This window comes from Oncorhynchus nerka, linkage group LG2 (genome assembly GCF_034236695.1).
Source record: "Oncorhynchus nerka isolate Pitt River linkage group LG2, Oner_Uvic_2.0, whole genome shotgun sequence".
Classification (NCBI taxonomy): Eukaryota; Metazoa; Chordata; class Actinopteri; order Salmoniformes; family Salmonidae; genus Oncorhynchus; species Oncorhynchus nerka.
The window spans coordinates 59,281,048-59,301,895 of record NC_088397.1 but is presented as its reverse complement, the minus strand read 5'-3'; the positions used below and the strand labels follow the sequence as shown (position 1 = coordinate 59,301,895).

The following is a 20,848-nucleotide window of genomic DNA, read 5'->3' as shown; positions in this document are numbered from 1 at the left end:
TTTGCATTTGAAAATGTCCTAACAAAATATGAATCATACACTATACTCTAGACTGTTACTTTTCCTTATCTGATAAAAAAAAGTATTATATCAAATTCACTCTAAGAGCTCAGATGGCACTGTTATGCAAATCAGGAGCAATAACATACCTTTCCTAGTAAACAAATAAATTGCTTTTTGTTTTTTTGTTTTAGACACTGTAAATACTGTTGAGACCTTCAGAGTAAGACGGATACTGTATGTGTGCCAGCAGTCAAAAAGGAACTGTGTAAAGATTGCTATAGCAGGAATGATTGAATCTGGCCCTATAAAGCCATCCCCTGCACCCCAATCTGACATCACAAAGAGATACATGTGTTCTTGAGAGTTCCTATGTAGGCCAACCCAACCAGTGGGAGTGGGAGGCTTTTCCAGTGACACAGCCTGTGATTTAGGATTTTAACATGTGATTAAGACCAGTTGAAGACATCCAGCTGGTTTGACAAAAGGAAAGAAGGTACAGGAGAGTACAAAATACCATTAGGGTACATTAGTACAGATGCTCAAGTGCATCTGTAATGCTGACATTTAAATGATCTATTTAGATCATCCTGTAATATTTCCAATTAATAGAGGTCTTACAAACTAATTCAGTTAGCGAAATAGCCACAGCTCAATCAAATGTACACGACTATCACAAAAACAGTATAAAGCATAATACCTTTCTACAGGTCATGTGAGGTAACATGTGAGGTAGCGGGTCTAGGAAAAACCTTAAGCTGACATCAAGGTTTTATTGTCTGTACCTACACAGGCTGCTTGACGTAAAATGTTGCAGCTCCAGCATGTCTACAGCTGGTTCTGACCTGGTCAACCCCTCAAGCCTGATCTCGTTCCATTTTCAGAAATCAGTCCTAATCTTAGGTGATGGTACGGGGACATTGCAATGTGTTTCCTGCTGGCAGACTTCTGAGTCGTCCCCCCATACATAATATGCATGCAATTCTGCCTCTCACATGTGCTTGAAAATTAGCATTTGCACCATGTAAGAGCCTCAAAGCTGTGAGTGTCAGGAGTAAGAGGGAGGAAAGGACAGAGGCATACTATACTGCACTCATTCCCTTGCTTTTGAGTATGGAATGTGTTCTGTGATGCAAAATTCTACATCTTAGAGTTTAACCAATGACATTTTACTGCTGGTTGAAATTTACACATTTGAATAAAATGTGAACTTCACAAACACAATAGTTGAAAATCCCCTATATGGGGGACTTTGAGCGGTTCTGGACTGGGTCCGACTGATATTTTGGTGTACAAAGGGCTCTGTGGTCGCCGTAGGGTCCCATGCCTTTTAGTGCCAGGAAGCCCCATCTGTCTGCTCTCCTCTTCCACTCTCTCAACTGAGCTGACTTGAAGAGTCTGGTTTCACACCCCACATTTGCATAGGGAGTGACGTGTCACATTTTCTGGCCTATCCAGACAAATAATCGATTTGCTTATCCTCTGAATGACGACCAGCCTGGGAGACATGATATGGTGAAAAAGATGACAGTCTTGTGAAAGCAACCATTGTGGTTTCATCTCGCTGTGATATTCTCAGGTGGGAATACACTAAATCATTTTATAGAATTGAAACAAGACCACTTATCTTGGTCACAGACGGACAACATCACTTTGTGCTTAAAGCTGAAGTTGTAACGAGTCTGCACACATTTTAATGGTGTCTCTGTGCATCTCATTTGACGTATAGGAGAAAACTCTCTGGCGGCAGTTATGTGAAATAGTGTGGTAGCTGACAGCGTAAAGTTATGCCTGTGGTATACAAGTGCATTTTTAGTACAGGTGTCAATGAAAACATGATATTGTCTTTTTTTATTATGACTAGGATATCTGGGACAAGAAAAAACAGGATTTAGACTCAAGTCTATTTATCTATCTGCTGTCCTTCAGTTCACAAATAAAGGAATAAACACCATTTATGGTTTATCGAACCAAAGGCTTCCCTTTGTGTCCCCTAACTTAATGTTGATTGGTATGAAACCTGTGCTGGCAACACCATACATGACAACAATGGAAGATGTGTATCCCCTAAAGACTGGATAACCCTCTTTGTTCATGGGGCAGGTGCCATATAGACAGGAACACGTTTGACTCTGTTGCCTCAATAATTTGCTGTTTACACTGCCCTCTAGAGATGTGTGATACTGCATTAGTACTACAGAACTTATCCTAGACAGCCTTAGTGCATTAGTACTGCAGACCTTATCCCAGCAGCCTCTAGTTCTCTCTTTTTATGTAACATCTCTCCTTGCTAATTCATTTTGGGGAGAAGTGTTGTATAGGGAAGGTCATACAAGATGCAAATCTCTTTATAGAATACACTGACCAGAGAGGATAAATAAGCCACCATTTGTTGTTTATTCTACTGGTATATATCAAAGTGCATACTTTATGCTCCATAATATTGAAGGATTACAACCTGGTACGTGGGTGGAAGTGAACACCTTGTGTGGACCTTGATGCAGCTTCAGGTGTTTCTGTTTTTGTACAGTGTGAAAGCAGCAACCTGGTCCTTTTACACCAGGCTGTACTACCATGTCATCTTCATTTGTTCTAGTGGAAATGCTGTCTCTGAGTTAAAAATATAACTCCTAACTATTTTTGTGAGCACCTGCAGTGAGTGCATAACCCTAGATAATTGCATGGTAATGCTCATGCCTGAGTCACTCTATTGTGTATTATTTTACAGAAATGGACAATGGATCACTTACCAATAATGTATTTGTGGACACAAAATCCACAATAACCTCAATGACTAATTTGTATTTGAAGGGACTCGCGAAAAAGAGTAAAGGAGGGGACTGAAATTGACATCATTGAAATAGTAGCATGGCACACAGGCTACTAAAAAACGAATAGTGGGGCAGGTACAAATCGGGGTAAAATAATACTGTTGTCTATGATGAGTGGCAGATAAAGATGTTGAAACTATCCACGTTCATTGCTGTTAACTGTAAATCATCACAGTATATGGGAGGTTATAATAATCTTTAAAAAACCTTTTCACTAAGTAAAAACAAAATCCTGCAGAAATAAATCGGCTTAGTGGGCAGAATTAGAGGGGAAGGGTTTGGGGACAGGGTAGGATTAAGGAAAATTGTGCGAAATAAAGAGCGAGTGATCAAGAGTGACTGTGTGCGTGCGTCTGTGTCTGGAGGGCAGGATGATAGAGCGCGCAGGAGAGCGAGAGAGAGAGTGAGAGAGTGAGAGAGAGGGCGATACGCATTGACTGAGAAACATAGATTTTCATCCAACCTATCTGTTTTTTCTAATCCTCGACTGCACTGCTTAACGTTGATTGTCTAGCAGGACAATATTTTGTATTAGCCTATTACGTCGTTTCTTTTGACGAATATTGGTCCTCATTGCTGTAATTTAAGTGTATTTGTGGCGAACTTCTCATATTTCCCATTTATACTTAAACTGCATCATGAATAGTTTGTGGGCACCTCTCGATCTCATACCTTTGGAATGGTGGGGATTACACAGCCGAAAAACGGGGAGCATGTAAACGCGGATGGAGTTTGGGATTTATTGCAAAATAAGGGAAAGATGACTGTCTTCTCTTTGTGTCTCCTATTGTGCGCAGATCTACTGGATTTAGCTGTTGGTAAGTCATTATTTCTGCATAAAACAATCTGTGAGAGTAGGATACAAAAGCCTCTCACATATTTCATCATTCGTGAGGTCATCATTTTAGAGACGCGTGTGGAAAGCAGATGGCTCAGTCCGTGTACATTTTAAGCACTTTTAATGTTGGTCGCTCATATTATGAACCATAGCATTCAATATGTATCATATCCACATACGATTGTCTCAACTTTTGCCCCTTCCGATGGAGTGAATGGTTTCCTTAAGACCCTAAAATGATATTCCTCCGCAGCTTCAGTTTTGACTGCAGGCATTCTCCGATATGATACCCAACTAGGGTTGTGTAAAGGAGGGGGCGGGGGGGTTAAATACACACACATCAAGCTATTTATTTGTAATGGTCCATAAGCTTTACAGTGTAAAATTATGTAATATTCTTCTTCTTGTTAGTATTTTGTTATAATTATTATCATTATACTGTTATTACTTGTACCATACCACTAGCCTACTACTTTTGGTCTACCATGTTTTGCAATGTGATATAAATCAGCAACAGATCGCTTTCTGTTGCTGCCTTTGAATAATGGCATTCAGCTACAGTATAGGCTACCGGTATGTTTAGGGCGCTTGGGCGACTCACATTAACTGCATCCTTAGCTCAACTGCTCTCCATAGTCAGGACCAGACTTCCATTAAAAACAAATTAACAATAGCATATTATCTGTGGTTAAAGACAATTGGAACAGGTACATATCTCCCACATATAATAGTTCAAATGGTGAGTGGGAAACAGATTCATCACAGGATGCTGCAACTTTCTGATAAGATCGAGGCGTTGTGTACTGCTGCATATTTTATAAACATAATCGAAGGCTGTACATGGGCTCCAGAGGGTTTGCCTTAAGCTTACATATAAGATGTGGATCAATAGCATTTATTTATCCAAACAAAGCTACATCACATTCACCATGAGAGTAGATTTTGTTTATTTGCCTGACACTCAAAGATCTGGCAAGATTTTACAGCATTGAAGCTAATAATGTGTAGTTCGCTATCAAATAGTTATTTTTGATAGACTCTTTTTACTGACTCATTATTCGTTGTACTGAGTGACTCTTTCATTTTAGTCGTTCGTTTGGCCTGCTGGTCGCAATTAATTCCACAGCAGTATTAATATGCGCTCCTCTGGTGACTCCGGAGACGTGCTTAGACCAACAACTGTCTGTCATATATGCACGCAGGCAAAATCGATCATGCTGAGGCAGCAGGGAGCATAGAGAAGACAAATACATATTAAGAACCGATAATTGATCATATGGTACAATAATGAATCCATTAATTGATTATTGAATGTTATGATCTTTGTAGAACCAAAACATTCACAGCCTCTGCTCAATAAACTCGAACTCGAGAACGAACCGTTTGGGTTGCTCTGGTCCCTCATGGCATTTAAGCAATGCATTTTGCCAATAGTCGTTCACCATCTAGTCCGATTGTGGCCACAACTAGGCCTTGTTTCAAATGTAGGCTGCCAATCAATCAACAAATGTACATAGTTTAAATCACGATTTTACAAGTATCGGTCCCAAATGACAGCTCAAATAGGCTCATTAAGGTGAACAACATGTGAACAAGGCTTGTAGAATCATGAATTTCTCGAGTTTCCAGTGTATGTTTGCCAGTAGAGGTCCTGTATGCTCTGGGCATTATCGACCACTTTGCATGTGCACAGTATTCCGGATAATGGTTAAGGCATTATACTAGAGAAGCAGTTTACATGCACCTTTCATATCCCGCTAACGAGCATTTCTGTATCCATGAATTAGCAGAATATTCCTAATTTGCCTAGTTTGCGGAAAGATTTTATGACATGTAGTGCGAATTCTAATAAATGTAAGCATCATTTAGATATTTCTCTGCTTATAATTTTCCGACATTAGGTTGGATATTTGTTAGGCAACTTGTCTATAATTAGATGCATGCAGCTTCTCTTCTGTCATTACTTAGCGCACTAGAATACTAAATAAAGCCTTACTCACCAAGATAATGTAATAAATTGATTGAGCAAATCATCAACAATCTAGTTGACATCAGTAAAGTTTAGGGAAGTTTAGGGACTGGGGAGATTTTTCCGTGCAAAATGCCCATATTACATCAGTTTGTTGACCGGTTTTAATTAAGGAAATGAACATCTTTGAAAATGACTTCAGTTCCTATTCCAACTATTGCTGTTCCTATCTGAACTGAGCCTGCGCAGACCGCGAAAAATAACATCAAATGTGATAAGGTATTTACATGCCACAGTATCCAGTCTATGATCAGCAAATCCCAGGTATCTTGTTCGGGTTTCTGAAAATCGGGATAGGAGCTATTAGGGTTATTGTAAAATGGATATGATGTTTATATGCGTCAACTCAAAAACACAATACTTGAGTATCCCGAATAATGATGGGATATTGGTGTGCATGTAAATGTGGTCACGACTCGAACGAAATAGTCGAAACATTCGCTCTTTTGACTGCACAAGTCAAAAAGATCAGAGTCAGTAAAAAGAGCCGACCCTCCCATCATTTTTTGAAGCAAGCTACATTCACACGTTGGCCTTCACAGATGTAATCTATAGGCTGCCTCTTGACTGTCCTGTTCCATTCATACAATGTTAAAATAACTTTTCTGCTTGAAATACAGTGGCTGAGCAATCTAACCAACTGGTCACTGAAAGCAATAGATGGTGACAAGATATTATGTCATTCATTTTCAATGGAAGGTTTGAGATGAAAAGTTTGAGGAAAGTTGAACTTCACGCAAATCATCAATAACTGCACAATAACCAATTGAGGGGGTGAAGACTTTGACACTTTCCTCTTCAACCGAGGGTGATTTCATTTTGAAGTCGCCGGCATCTCGACACCATGAGCCAGATGTATATCTTCTACATTCACCCACCTTTGACCTCCTCTGCCATGAGAAATCCTGCCACAGTTGGGCACCATTGTCATGGGCAGGAAATGAACCCTACACTCCCATGGGAAAAACCAACATGTTGACCATTTGACGAGGGTAACACTGATTTTGAAGTTGCAGTCAGGGATACCTCATCACAGGACCATGAGTCTGACTCATGTCTGCTACACAATGTCTGGGGACGATGATGTTTATAGTGAAAGCATACAGTCAGGAAAGTAAGGTCACTTGCCACTAGATCTATGCTGCTCTGGAAATGGCATCAGCACATGATTTGGTCACACCAACCTGAGGAGATAATGACCTAACCTGGGTCCCATAATGTACCTGCATTCCATACAGAACCAGGCTAATAATGACTAGTCCTTTTTTTAATTAGCATGCCCCTATGTTCTTACATTGATTTGGATAGATTTTCTCAGGATTCAATGTTAACTTTTTTTTAATCAATGTCAGTTTATAAATGCATTGGGGGCCTGTAATTTTATGTTAAAAAAGTAAGCCATTTCATCTAACATATCCAGGGAATGCATGATTGATATTTTGTTGTGCAACCTAGCAAACGAAAGTTGCCTCTTCACTGTTGATGTTGAGACTGGTGTTTTGCAGGTACTATTTAATTAAGCTGTCAGTTGAGGACTTGTGAGGCGTCTGTTTCTCTAACTAGACACTCTAATGTACTTGTCCTCTTGCACAGTTGTGCACCGGGGCCTCCAACTCACTCTTTCTATTCTGGTTAGAGCTAGTTTGCGCTGTTCTGTGAAGGGAGTAGTACACAGTGTTGTACGAGATCTTCAGTTTCTTAGCAATTTCTCACATGAAATAGCCTTCATTTGTCAGAACAAGAATAGACAGACAAGTTTCAGAAGAAAATCCTTTGTTTCTGGCCATATAGAGCCTGTAATCCAACCCACAAATGCTGATGCTCCAGATATTCAACTAGTCTATAGAAGGCCAGTTTTTTATTGCTTCTTTAATCAGGGCAACAGTTTTCAGCTGTGCTAACATAATTGCAAAAGGGTTTTCAATGAGCCTTTTAAATTTTTTTTATTTTTTTTATTTATTTCACCTTTATTTAACCAGGTAAGCAAGTTGAGAACAAGTTCTCATTTACAATTGCGACCTGGCCAAGATAAAGCAAAGCAGTTCGACACATACAACGACACAGAGTTACACATGGAGTAAAACAAACATACAGTCAATAATACAGTAAAAAAAAACAAGTCTATATACAATGTGAGCAAATTAGGTGAGAAGGGAGGTAAAGGCAAAAAAGGCCATGGTGGCAAAGTAAATACAATATAGCAAGTAAAACACTGGAATGGTAGTATTGCAATGGAAGAATGTGCAAAGTAGAAATAAAAATAATGGGGTGCAAAGGAGCAAAATAAATAAATAAATTAAATACAGTTAGGAAAGAGGTAGTTGTTTGGGCTAAATTATAGGTGGGCTATGTACAGGTGCAGTAATCTGTAAGATGCTCTGACAGTTGGTGTTTAAAGCTAGTGAGGGAGATAAGTGTTTCCAATTTAAGAGATTTTTGTAGTTCGTTCCAGTCATTGGCAGCAGAGAACTGGAAGGAGAGGCGGCCAAAGAAAGAATTGGTTTTGGGGGTGACTAGAGAGATATACCTGCTGGAGCGTGTGCTACAGGTGGGAGATGCTATGGTGACCAGCGAGCTGAGATAAGGGGGACTTTACCTCAGGGTCTTGTAGATGACATGGAGCCAGTGGGTTTGGCGACGAGTATGAAGCGAGGGCCAGCCAACGAGAGCGTACAGGTCGCAATGGTGGGTAGTATATGGGGCAAAAACGGATAGCACTGTGATAGACTGCATCCAATTTGTTGAGTAGGGTATTGGAGGCTATTTTGTAAATGACATCGCCAAAGTCTTGGTAGGATGGTCAATTTTACAAGGGTATGTTTGGCAGCATGAGTGAAGGATGCTTTGTTGCGAAATAGGAAGCCAATAGATTTAACTTTGGATTGGAGATGTTTGATATGGGTCTGGAAGGAGAGTTTACAGTCTAACCAGACACCTAAGTATTTGTAGTTGTCCACGTATGTCAGAGCCGTCCAGAGTAGTGATGTTGGACAGGCGGGTAGGTGCAGGTAGCATCAGTTGAAGAGCATGCATTTAGTTTTACTTGTATTTAAGAGCAATTGGAGGCCACGGAAGGAGAGTTGTATGGCATTGAAGCTTGCCTGGAGGGTTGTTAACACAGTGTCCAAAGAAGGGCCGAGGTGGATCAGAGACTCACCAGCCAACATCATTGATGTATAAGAGAAGAGAGTCGGTCCAAGAATTGAACCCTGTGGCACCCCATAGAGACTGCCAGAGGTCCGGACAGCAGACCCTCCGATTTGACACACTGAACTCTATCAGAGAAGTAGTTGGTGAACCAGGCGAGGCAATCATTTGAGAAACCAAGGCTGTCGAGTCTGCTACTGTGGTGGTTGACAGAGTCGATTGGCCAGATCAATGAATACGGCTGCACAGTAATGTTTCTTATCGATGGCGGTTAAGATATCGTGGGCCTTGAGCGTGGCTGAGGTGCACCCATGACCAGCTCTGAAACCAGATTGCATAGCAGAGAAGGTATGGTGAGATTTGGTCGGTAATCTGTTTGTTGACTTGGCTTTCGAAGACCTTAGAAAGGCATGGTAGGATAGATATAGGTCTGTAGCAGTTTGGGTCAAGAGTGTCCCCCCTTTGAAGAGGGGGATGACCGCAGCTGCTTTCCAATCTTTGGGAATCTCAGATGACAAGAAAGAGAGGTTGAACAGGCTAATTTTTAGAAAGAAAGGGTCCAGATTGTCTAGGGGTGGCCAAACAGCTCTTTCAGAACTTCAGCTGAATGGATTTGGGAGAAGGAGAAATGGGAAGGCTTGAGTGATGGTTGCTGTTGGGGGTGCAGATAATTAAGGGTCCAGATTGGGGTAGGGGTCCAGATTTTTCAGCTCTTTCAGAACTTCAGCTGAATGGATTTGGGAGAAGGAGAAATGGGGAAGGCTTGTTGCTGTTGGGGTGCAGTGCTGTTGACCGGGTAGGAGTTGCCAGGTGGAAAGCATGGCCAGCCGTAGAAAAATGCTGTTATGGTGGTCAATTATGGTGGATTTATCAGTGGTGACAGTGTTTCCCTATCTTCAGTGCAGTGGGCAGCTGGGAGGTGTTCTTATTCTCCATGGACTTTACAGTGTCCCAGAACTTTTAGAGTTAGTGTTGCAGGAAGCAAATTTCTGCTTGAAAAAGCTAGCCTTGGCTTTTCTAACTGCCTGTGTATAACGGTTTCTAGCTTCCCTGAACAGCTGCATATCACGGGGCTGTTCGATGCTAATGTTTTTGTGTTGGTTAAGGGCAGTCAGGTCTGGGAGAACCAAGGGCTTAAATGATAAACTTGGATTAGCTAACACAACTTGCCATTCGAACACAGGAGTGATGGTTGCTGATAATGGGCCTCTGTACGCCTGTGTAGATATTCCATAAAAAAATCCGCCGTTTCCAGCTACAATAGTCATTTACAACATTAAAAATGTCTACACTGTATTTCTGATCAATTTGATGTTATTTTAATGGACAAAAAATGTGCTTTTCTTTAAAAAACAAGGACATTTCTCAGTGATCCCAAACTTTTGAACGGTAGTGTATATAAATATCTATATAAAAAAAGTATAATTATACAGATGATCCTAGATTGCATTTACAGTATATAGTACTTTTCAATGGATCTCAAAACATTTTACATTGAGAAACTCACCACATCCAGCACCAATGTAAAGCACCTACCTGGTTAATCCATTTTAAGCATGACTACTCACCACACATCAGCTATCACAGTGGAGAGGTGAGGGGTTCATTTTCCAATTGGAATCATGGGATTATTAGATGGCCATGATTGTATGAGGGGCCTGGTTGGAAGTCTTTCCCACAGATATACACATAAAATTGCCATGGTATAGATACGCAGCAATAGTTTGTCATGTTGTTCAGTATACTCCTTTTTGCCTTCCAATGCAGCTCTGTCTTCAATGTTTCTTGGCAGCGTTGTCCAACTGTGGGCATGTGTATTCTCACCTAAACGTCTTGCTCTCTTTTGTTTTCTGTGAGTCAACTCTGCCAGAGCAACTGAACGCCTAGTGGCTCTTTTTTTGTCTATCTGGCCACTTTGTATAAGTACCCCCCACGTGGAGAGACTTTTTTAGTCACCTATTTTTATGTGCACATTGTGGCAACACTCTATTGTCTATTATTGCTGAATTCCAAATGCTTCAGATGTATTTAATTGCTGTTCATGTCATGTGTGAGTCTGTGGAGAAGACGGATATTTTGTATTGATTTGTAGCTTGCTCTAATGTATTCCATGTCAATTCTTTAGGTCATAGGGCAGAGTTTAACCTTCTACATTGAACTAGCCATAATCCTATTTACCCACGCCGCCCTCTCCTCCACAGGATCAGGGTGTAAATGCAAACAGAATCAAAAATCGATTAGAAACAGTTCCAATGGAGAGGACACATTTTGTCAGCATACATTTTGCATGAGTGATTTAGTTATTTAATGCTTTATACAGTTTACTAAATTGTTTGTAAATACCACAAGATAAATTGATGCATTTGACTAAATTGATGTTATGAGATCATTATTACGTGATCTTGGTAATTCGATATGAAACCAAACCAATTTGAAACCAATTCAATATGAAAAAGGAAATCAAGTTGAAGGGTCCATTCCTCTGCCTAGGCGTTGCTGATGCATGCCAGATCTTACAACATGAGGTATTTTACATATAAGCTAACCACATCAAATGTTAAAGCAATCTCTCATTCACTGACACAGTCAGAAATCGGATGTGGTCACATGATGTGCTGCTGGTTGGATCTGATAGGAACATCTCTCCATTACAGGGTTAAGTATAGTAATAATCGCTGTTTAGGCACACCAGGGACAGAGGGCTCACGGATACTGAACATCATGTGTTATTCCAAATCCACAGACACAAATACTGTGTGGTGGCTACGCACTGTAGTTGCATCTCTGCTCTGTTATGGGTCAATGTACTGATTCAATTTTATCAACCCACGTCTCGTTAAGACTGATCAGATAGTGAAATATTTGAAATCATAGTTTTACATACAGCATTCTTGTTTGTTTTGTCTTGTAGTCTGTTTAGTCTCTTTCTAGTTCTTTCAGACTACAGTATAAGTCATCTTAGATGTTTACTTTGATGGCTTGATTCACTTCAGTGGATCATAACACAGGGGGCAGATTTAGTGGAGAATGAAAAAGCTGTGTGTTGGAGCTGATCTGAGGCTTTTCTGTGCACTGTCCACGTCTGCTAGTGACAGCTGGGCTTGACTCACAGGAAGTAAGAATAGATATTGGCAGGAATATGGGCTTTGGTGGTGCCTACATCCACCAATCACTGGGCTTTATTTCAGGGCCGCTTTCAGCAGTTATATAAATGATTATGAACAAATCCGAAGCCTACCCTCTTTGTGGTTTAATTTGATGTTATTTTGCTATTGTGTCAGCGCAGCTTCCTGATTTATCTGATATGTGTCTTCTTTACATGCAGGGTCATGTAATGTGGCAACCATGCATTGTGATTCCGAAAACATGTTTGGGATTACAGTGGGCACTGTTACGAGCAATATACGAATGATATCCTGAACAAAGTTTAAGTAGACGTGCTTTTGTTCCATCTAGATGGAGAACAATGATTGCCTGTTGAATTCTGAACCTTTTTAACCTTGCAATTTGGATCTTCTGAAGCCTTGTGACCCCTGTAAAAAGAGAGGTATAAGAAACCACAAAGACCACAGTGACTCACACATTACGAAGATTTTCAGCTTTTTACCTCTACGTAGACCAATGGACTGCAAGTCATTTGGTGGTTATAGAAAATCAAATTGATCTAACATTGCCTTTCTAGTATTGTGTAGCTCAAAAAGCTTTCCCCTAGTGAAATAGCTTTGTGTTCTGTCAATGATAAGGAAAGGAAAGGAAAGAACAGAGATGAAAGAGGAGGCAGGGCTGGAGTCTTCTTCCTAATTAACTGTAATGTGTTGTTTAGATTCCACCAATACACCATGTTCCGAACTGCTGCTCTATAATGCTGCTCAGCTGTCATATAAAACAATTTTATAAACCGGTGTGGACCCATCTAGTTTACAATCATCAAATGTTTGGCCACATTCAATCATGTTTTGCGTTATTTTTGTTTACTCTCTTCTTCAGACAGTGCTATAGTTGAGAGCAATGGCCTTACTTTACTTTTTAGTACCCAATCACAGATTCTTTAAGATTCATGCCATGATATGGCAACATATGAATTTGTTTGATCTTTTATGGCACAACATTGAGCCACATACAAAAAAAATTAACTGTGGATACCACCAAAGCTCATAGGGTCTTTGCAGTGGAGGCTGCCCATTAGGGTGTTAGGGGCTTGTGATTGGTTAAAAAAAGTATATATAAATGATATATATTATGTAATTCATGGATTATGTTTTAAATGCTCATAAAAGTGTGGTAAATGTGTACATTTTCCTGTTTCAAAAATATATTGTTTAAAGCTAGCCGGCTGAGATTCGGGGCACTCGGCTGAGAGTGAGACTCGGCCGACGTCATGTGGCTCGAGTCTGGACCGCATTTGGCAGTAGTACTTTTGGATAGGATGCGGGGATTGAGCTCGGGTCAATTCCGGTGCGAGTTATCTTGCCCAAATGTATTACTTGGGGCTTGGGACGATTCCGGTGAGAGTTATCTGGCCCAAATGTATTACTTGGGGCTCGGGCCCATTGGGTGTCAAGGGATGACGATGGAGAGGAGAAGTAAGTACAGGGAGTCAAACATTTAATAGGGAACGGACATAGAACGATACAGCACACGGGTAACACAAACCAAATACAATCAATGCAGCAGAGCTGGGGAACTGACAAATATAGGGGAAGTAATAAACAGGTGATTGAGTGAGTCCAGGTGAGTCCAATATCGCTGATGCGCGTGACAAGGGAAGGCAGGTGTGCGTAAATGATGGTGGCAGGAGTGCATAATGCAGGGAAGCCAGGCTCCCTCGAGCGCCATCGGGGAAGAGCGGGAACAGGCGTGACAGTACTCACCCCTCTAAGGGCGCCACCCGGCTTCCCACCTGGGCGAACCAGCCGAGATATGGGCGCTGGGTAAGCCGGCTGGGGGTAAACTCCCCACAAACCGGCAGGGGCGTGGGAGCCTGGAGAGCTGGCTGAGGCATAGGAGCCTGACAATCCGGCTGAGGAAAGGACGCCTGTCGATCCCGCTGCAGCGTGGGAGCCCAATGACCGGTGGAGCATGACGTCAGATGGAAACCTGCTGAGACAACCGAGGCAAGGAAACCTCTCGAGCCAGCTAGGACATGGAAGCCCGACAAGCTGGCTATGCACCCCCGGTTCCATTGGCGGCGACCCAGGGCCGTCGTCACCACCAATCGGAACGCCAGTACTCCCCAATGCTTCCTGTGTTGGCTGCTGCATTCTGTCAAGGGATGATGCTGGAGAGAAGCAAGTACGGGGAGTGAAACATTTAATAGGGACGAGACAGGACAGCGTCAGCACACGGGTAACACAGACAAAATACAACCAATACAGCAGTGGGGAACAGAGCTGGGGAACTGACAAATATAGGGGAGGAAATAAACAGGTGATTGAGTAAGTCCAGGTGAGTTCAATATCGCTGTTGTGCGTGAAGAGGGAAGGTAGGTGTGTGTAAATGATGGTGGCAGGAGTACGAAATACAGGGCAGCATGGTGTCCTCGAGCGCCAGGGGGGAAGAGCGGGAGCAGGAGTGACATTGGGGCTACTCTCTGGCAGATGATTACACGGGCCTTTATATAATTAACACTTCATTATTTATTTATTTTTTCCATATTTTCCTAATTGTTTCTGTGATCAAAAAATACAATTAACGTTTTAAAGAAATTCTTTGAGTCCTGTGTAGTATTTTAGTATATTGATACTTTGTGCAAGGCAATTTGATAAGCTTTAAAAACTTTGTAGATGGAACCTCCCGAGTGGCGCAGTTTACTACACTGCAGTGGTTGCTACAGATGCTGGTTTGAGACCCGTGCCGTCCTTGACTGGGAGACCCATGAGATGACGCACAATTGGCCCAGCATTGTCCGAGTTAAGGGAGGGTTTGGCTGGCCGGGATGTCCTTCCCGGATCGCGCTGTCGTAACTCCTGTGGCGGCTAGGAGCATGCACTCTGACACGGTCACCAGGAGTATGGTGTGTCCTCCGACACAAAATGTTTTTTTTGTGGATGGGTATAAACGCTGCCCCTCTGTGACCCTGCCAGCAGCTGCGAGGCCACGTAGGCCGTGCGAACATTGCTTGGATTGTTTTGCTAGCTATTTGCTATGATGGGGAACTGCCCCAATGAAATCGCAGGGTTTGATAGCATAAATTATAACAGCACAAAGTAAATTGACCACCCTGTCACCTCCAGTCAGAACCTCTGGGTCTTTTCTATTCTCTCTCTCAATAAGTATCTTCCGCCAAACGGCATAATTCCGGACGTGAGACTAGATCAGGTACAGATGATGCTAAAGCAAAAATAATAATGTAATTAACTTGTAAATAAATAGTCATTACAGTCATTGGAGCTTGGGACCTGATAAACGGAACATCTACACTATGTATACAAACGTACGTGGACACGCCTTCAAATTAGTGGATTTGGTTATTTCAGCCACATCTGTTGCTGACAGGTGTATAAAATGGAGCACGCAGCCGTGCAATCTCAATAGACAAACATTGACAGTAAAATGGCCTTACTGAAGAGTGCTGAAGTGCGTAAAACTTGTCTATCCATAGTTGCAATACTCACTATGAGTTCCAAACTGCCTCGAAGCAACGTCAGCACAAGAACTGTTCATCAGGAGCTTCATGAAATGGGTTTCCATGGCCGGGTAGCCGCACACAAGCCTAAGATCACCATGCGTAATGCCAAGCCTCAGCTGGAGTGGTGTAAAGCTCGTCACCAATGGACTATGGGGCAGTGGAAACACATTCTCTGGAGTGATGAATCACACTTCACCCTAATGTGGTTCCGAAGGACGAATCTTGGTTTGGAGGATGCCAGGAGAACTCTACCTGCACAAATGCATAGTGCCAACTGTACATTTTGGTGGAGGAGGAATAATTGTCTGGGGCTGTTTTTCATGGTTCGTGCTAGGGCCCGTAGTTCCAGTGAATTGAAATCTTCACGCTATAGCATACAATGACATTCCAGATGATGCTGTGCTTCTAACTTTGTGGCAACAGTTTGGGGAAGGCCATTTCCTGTTTCAGTATGACAATAGCCGGGCGTTGAATGCTGGCTAGCGCATCATGCTGTGTGACATCATGTTAGCTAGCTACAGTATCTTCAGTTAGATAATCTACTTTCTCTTATTGCATCTGCATGTTTGTTGCTATCTCCCCGATGCACTCATTCGTTCATTAGCTGGCTGCTCATTCTAAATATGCTGAACAAAAATATGACTGGAACGAATTGCAAAAATCACTGAAGCTGGAGACTCATATCTCCCTCACTAACTTTAAGCATCAGCCGTCAGAGGAGTTTACAGATTATTGCACCTGTAAATAGCCCACCCAACTACCTCATCCCCATATTGTTATTTTTTTTTATCTCCTTTGCAACCCAGTATCTCTACTTGCACATTCATATTCTGCACATCTAACACTCCAGTGTTTAATTGCTAAATTGTAATTATTTCGCCACAATGGCCTATTTATTGCCTTTACCTCCCTAATTTTACTTAATTTGCACACACTGTATATAGATTTTTCAATTGTGTTATTGACTGTGCATTTGTTTATTCCATGTGAAGCTCTGTGTTGTTTGTGTCGCACTGCTTTGCTTGATCTTGGTCAGGTCTCAGTTGTAAATGAGAACTTGTTCTGAATTGGCCTACCTGGTTAAATAAAGGTGAAATAAAAAATATATATTAAAAAATGCAACATGTAAAGTGCTTGTCCCATGTTTCATGAGATGAAATAAAAGATCACAGAAATTTTTCACAAATACACAAAAAAAAACAAATTTGTTTACATCCCTGTCAGTGAGAATTTTTCCTTTGCCAATACAATCCATCCACCTGACAGGTGTGGCATATCAAGATGCTGATTAAACAGCATGATCATTACACTGGTGCACCTTGTGCTGGGGACAATAAAATGCCACTAAAATGTACAGTTTTGTCACACTAGACAATTCCACAGATGTCTACAGTTTTGAGGGAGTGTGCAATTGGCATGCTGACTGCTGGAATGTCCACCAGAGCTGTTGGCAGAGATTTTTATGTTAATTTCTCTTTAATAAGCCCACTTTAATTTGGCAGTACGTCCAACCGGCCTTACAACCACAGACCACGTGTAACTTCACCTAGGGCTGTAGCAGTCATGAAATTTCATCAGCCGGTGATTGTCAGGCAAATAACTGTCGGTCTCACTGTAACTGACTGTTAATTAACATGAACACATTTAGCATCTCCTGGCTATCACACATAGCCTACTAGCCAATGATGCAGACTTTGGGAACATCTGCATTTTAAAAAAGTATAGTGAATCCATGTAATATAGCTTACCCTTCACAATAAATCCTTTTTTTTTTTAAATACAGTTGAAGTCAGAAGTTTACATACACTTAGGTTGGAGTCATGAAGACTCGTTTTTCAACCACATTTCTTGTTAACAAACTATAGTTTTGGCAAGTCCGTTAAGACATCTACTTTGTGCATTTTTCCAACAAATGTTTACAGACAGATTATTTCACTTATAACTGTCACTCCCTGACCTTAGAGATCCTTATTTATTCTATATGTTTGGTTAGGTCAGGGTGTGACTCGGGTGGGAGAATCTATGTTTTCTATTTCTTTGTTGTTTGCCTAGTGTGGTTCCCAATCAGACCCAGTTGTCTGTCATTGTCTCTGATTGGGGATCAAATATAAGTTGTGATTTTCCTTTTGAGTTTTGTAGGGAGTTATATTCTGTTTAGCTGTTTTGTTGCCTGACAGAACTCTGCGCTTTTGGTTTTTCTACGTTGTTATTTTGTTGCGGTGTTCAGTTTATTAAAAATCATGAACGCCTACGACGCTGCACCTTGGTCTCCTTCTTCAACCCACGAGAGTCGTTACAGAACTCCCTACCACAAAAAGACCAAGCAGCGTGGTCAGGAGGAATGGACGTGGGAGGACATTCTGAATGCTAAAGGATCCTGTACGTGGGAGGAGATCCTGGCTGGGAAGGATCGCCTACCATGGGAGCAGACGGAGGCAGCAAGGAGGGAACAACTATACAAGGGGTCACGGCTAGCACGGAAGCCCGGGAAACAGCTCCAAAAAATGTTTGGGGGGAGCACACAGGGAGATTGGCGGAGTCAAGGTTTAGACCTGAGCCAACTCCCCGTGCTTATCTTGGGGAGCGTGTGACCGGTCGGGCACCGTGTTATGCGTTGATGCGCACCATGTCTCCAGTGTGCAGTCACAGCCCGGTACGCTATATTTCAGCTCCCCACATTGGCCTGGCTAGAGTGGGCATCCAGCCAGGACAGATGGTGCCAGCTCAGCGCTCCTGGCCTCCGGTGCATCTCTTCAGCCCAGGATTTCCTGCGCCGGCTCTGCGCACTGTGTCTCCGGTGCGTCTGCACATCCCAGTGCGTCGTGTGCTAGCGCCCTGCATTTGCCGGGCGAAAGTATCCATCCTGCCAGGACGGGTTGTGCCAGCTCTACGCTTGAGACTTCCATTGCTTATCCACGACCCAGTGTATCCGGTGCCTGCTCCACGCACCAGGCTTCCAGTACGTCTCCTCAGTCCGGTGAGACCTGTTCCGGCTCCACGTACAAAGCCTCCAGTGATAATCCATGGCCCGAAGCCTCCAGTGGCGATCCATGGCATGGAGCCTCCAGTGACGATCCATGGCACGGAGCCTCCATCGACGATCCATGGCACAGAGCCTCCAGCGACGGTCCCCAGTCCGGAGCCTGCAGCGACGGTCCCTGTCCGGAGCCTGCAGCGACGGTCCACAGTCCGGAGCCTCCAATGACGGTCCCCAGTCCGGAGCCTGCAGCGACGGTTCCCAGTCCGGAGCCTGCAGCGACGGTCCCCAGTCCCGAGCCTCCAGCGGCGATCCGCAGTCCAGATCCCCCGGCGATGATCTTCGGACCGGAGGTCACGGCGACGATCCCTGCACCGGAGGCGCCACCGAAGTGGGGGGAGCCTAAAGCAGGGCGGGGTCTGTGTCCCGCACCAGAGCCCCCACCGAGAGTAGATGCCCACCCGGACCCTCCCCTATAGGTTCAGGTTTGCAGCCGGAGTCCGCACTTTTTGGGGTGGTACTGTCACGCCCTGACCTTAGAGATCCTTATTTATTCTCTATGTTTGGTTAGGTCAGGGTGTGATAATCTATGATTTCTATTTCTTTGTTGTTTTGCCTAGTGTGGTTCCCAATCAGAGGCAGCTGTCTATCGTTGTCTCTGATTGGGGATCATATATAAGTTGTGATTTTCCATTTGGGTTTTGTGGGGAGTTATTTTCTGTTTAGCTGTTTTGTTGCCTGACAGAACTGTGCGCTTTCGTTTTTTCTACTTTGTTATTTTGTTGCAGTGTTTATTAAAAATCATGAACGCCTACCACGCTGCACCTTCGTCTCCTTCTTCAACCCACGAGAGTCGTTACAGAACTCCCCACCACAAAAAGACCAAGCAACCGTTACAATAACTCACTGTATCACAATTCCAGTGTGTCAGAAGTTTACATACACTAAGTTGAATGTGCCTTTGAACAGCTTGGAAAATTCCAGTAAATGATGTCATGGCTTTAGAAGCTTCTGTTAGGCTAATTGACATCATATGAGTCAATTGGAGATGTACCCATGGATGTTTTTCAAGGCCTACCTTCAAACTCAGTGCCTCTTTGCTTGACATCATGGGAAAATGAAAAGAAATCAACCAAGACCTAAGAAAAAAAATCTGGTTCATCCTTGGGAGCAATTTCCAAATGCCTGAAGGTACCACATTTATCTGTACAAACAATAGTACGCAAGTATAAACACCATGGGACCATGCAGCCATCATACCGCTTAGGAAGGAGACGCGTTCTGTCTCCTAGAGATGAATGTACTTTGGTGCGAAAAGTGCAAATCAATCCCAGACCAACAGCAAAGGACCTTACGAAGATGCTGGAGGAAACAGGTACAAAAGTATCTGTTTCCACAGTAAAACGAGTCCTATATCGACATAACCTGAATGGCGGGCACTACTCCAAAACCGCCATAAAACAAACAGACTCGGGTTTGAAGGCCTACAGTAACCCCCCCAAAGGTGCGGACTCTCGGCCGCAAACCTAAACCTATATGGGAGGGTCTGGGTGGGCATCTAACCTCGGTGTCGGCTCTGGTTCTGGACGCCGCCCCCCTTCTTTATACTGAGTCCGCTCTTGTAGCACTGACCTGTGGATCATTGTCGGATGCCTCGGGCTGGGGACCCTCGCTGCATGGATCATCGCCGGATGTTCTGGACTGGGGACCGTCGCTGGAGACCCCGAACTGGGGACCATCTCTGGAGACCCCGGACTGGGGACCGTCGCTGGTGGTTCCGGACTGGGGACCGTCACTGCATGGATATTTGCCGGATGTTCTGGACTGGGGACCGTCGCTGGAGACCCCGAACTGGGGACCGTCTCTGGAGACCCCGGACTGGGGACAGTCGTTGGAGGTTCCGGTCTGTGTACTGTCGCCGCACACTCTGGACTGGGTACTGGTCGCCGGACGCTCTGGACTGGGGAGGCGCACTGTAGGCCTGGGGACACGCACCTCAGGGTGAGTGCGGGGAGGAGGGACAGGGCGTACTGGACCCTGGAGGCGCACTGGAAGCCTGGTGCGTGGTGCCAGAACTGGCGGTACCGGGCTGAGGACACACACCTCAGGGTGAGTTCGGGAAGGAGACAGGACGTACTGGACTCTGAAGGCGCACTGGAGGCCTGGTGCGTGGTGCCGGAACTGGTGGTACCGGCCTGGTGACACGCACCTCAGGGCAAGTGCAAGGATTAGGAACAGGACACACCTGACTGGGAAAGCACACTTGAGGGAGAGTGCGAGGAGTTGGCACAGGACGCACTGGCTCTTTTTTAATTTTTTAATTTTTATTTCACCTTTATTTAACCAGGTAGGCTAGTTGAGAACAAGTTCTCATTTGCAACTGCGACCTGGCCAAGAT

General features: G+C 43.4%; 1 protein-coding gene across 2 annotated transcripts in view; it reads left to right on the top strand.

Annotated features, from left to right (window-relative positions):
* The first annotated feature begins 3,210 nt into the window (after positions 1 to 3,210).
* LOC115138888 (immunoglobulin superfamily member 21-like) overlaps positions 3,211 to 20,848 on the top strand; it is a 270,562-nt gene continuing 252,924 nt past the window's right edge. For both annotated transcript variants that reach the window (XM_029676085.2, XM_029676078.2), the window contains exon 1: positions 3,211 to 3,649. In XM_029676085.2, the coding sequence (XP_029531945.1) occupies positions 3,511 to 3,649 (139 nt within the window). In that variant the 5' untranslated portion in view covers positions 3,211 to 3,510. The remainder of the gene's footprint in view (positions 3,650 to 20,848) is intronic.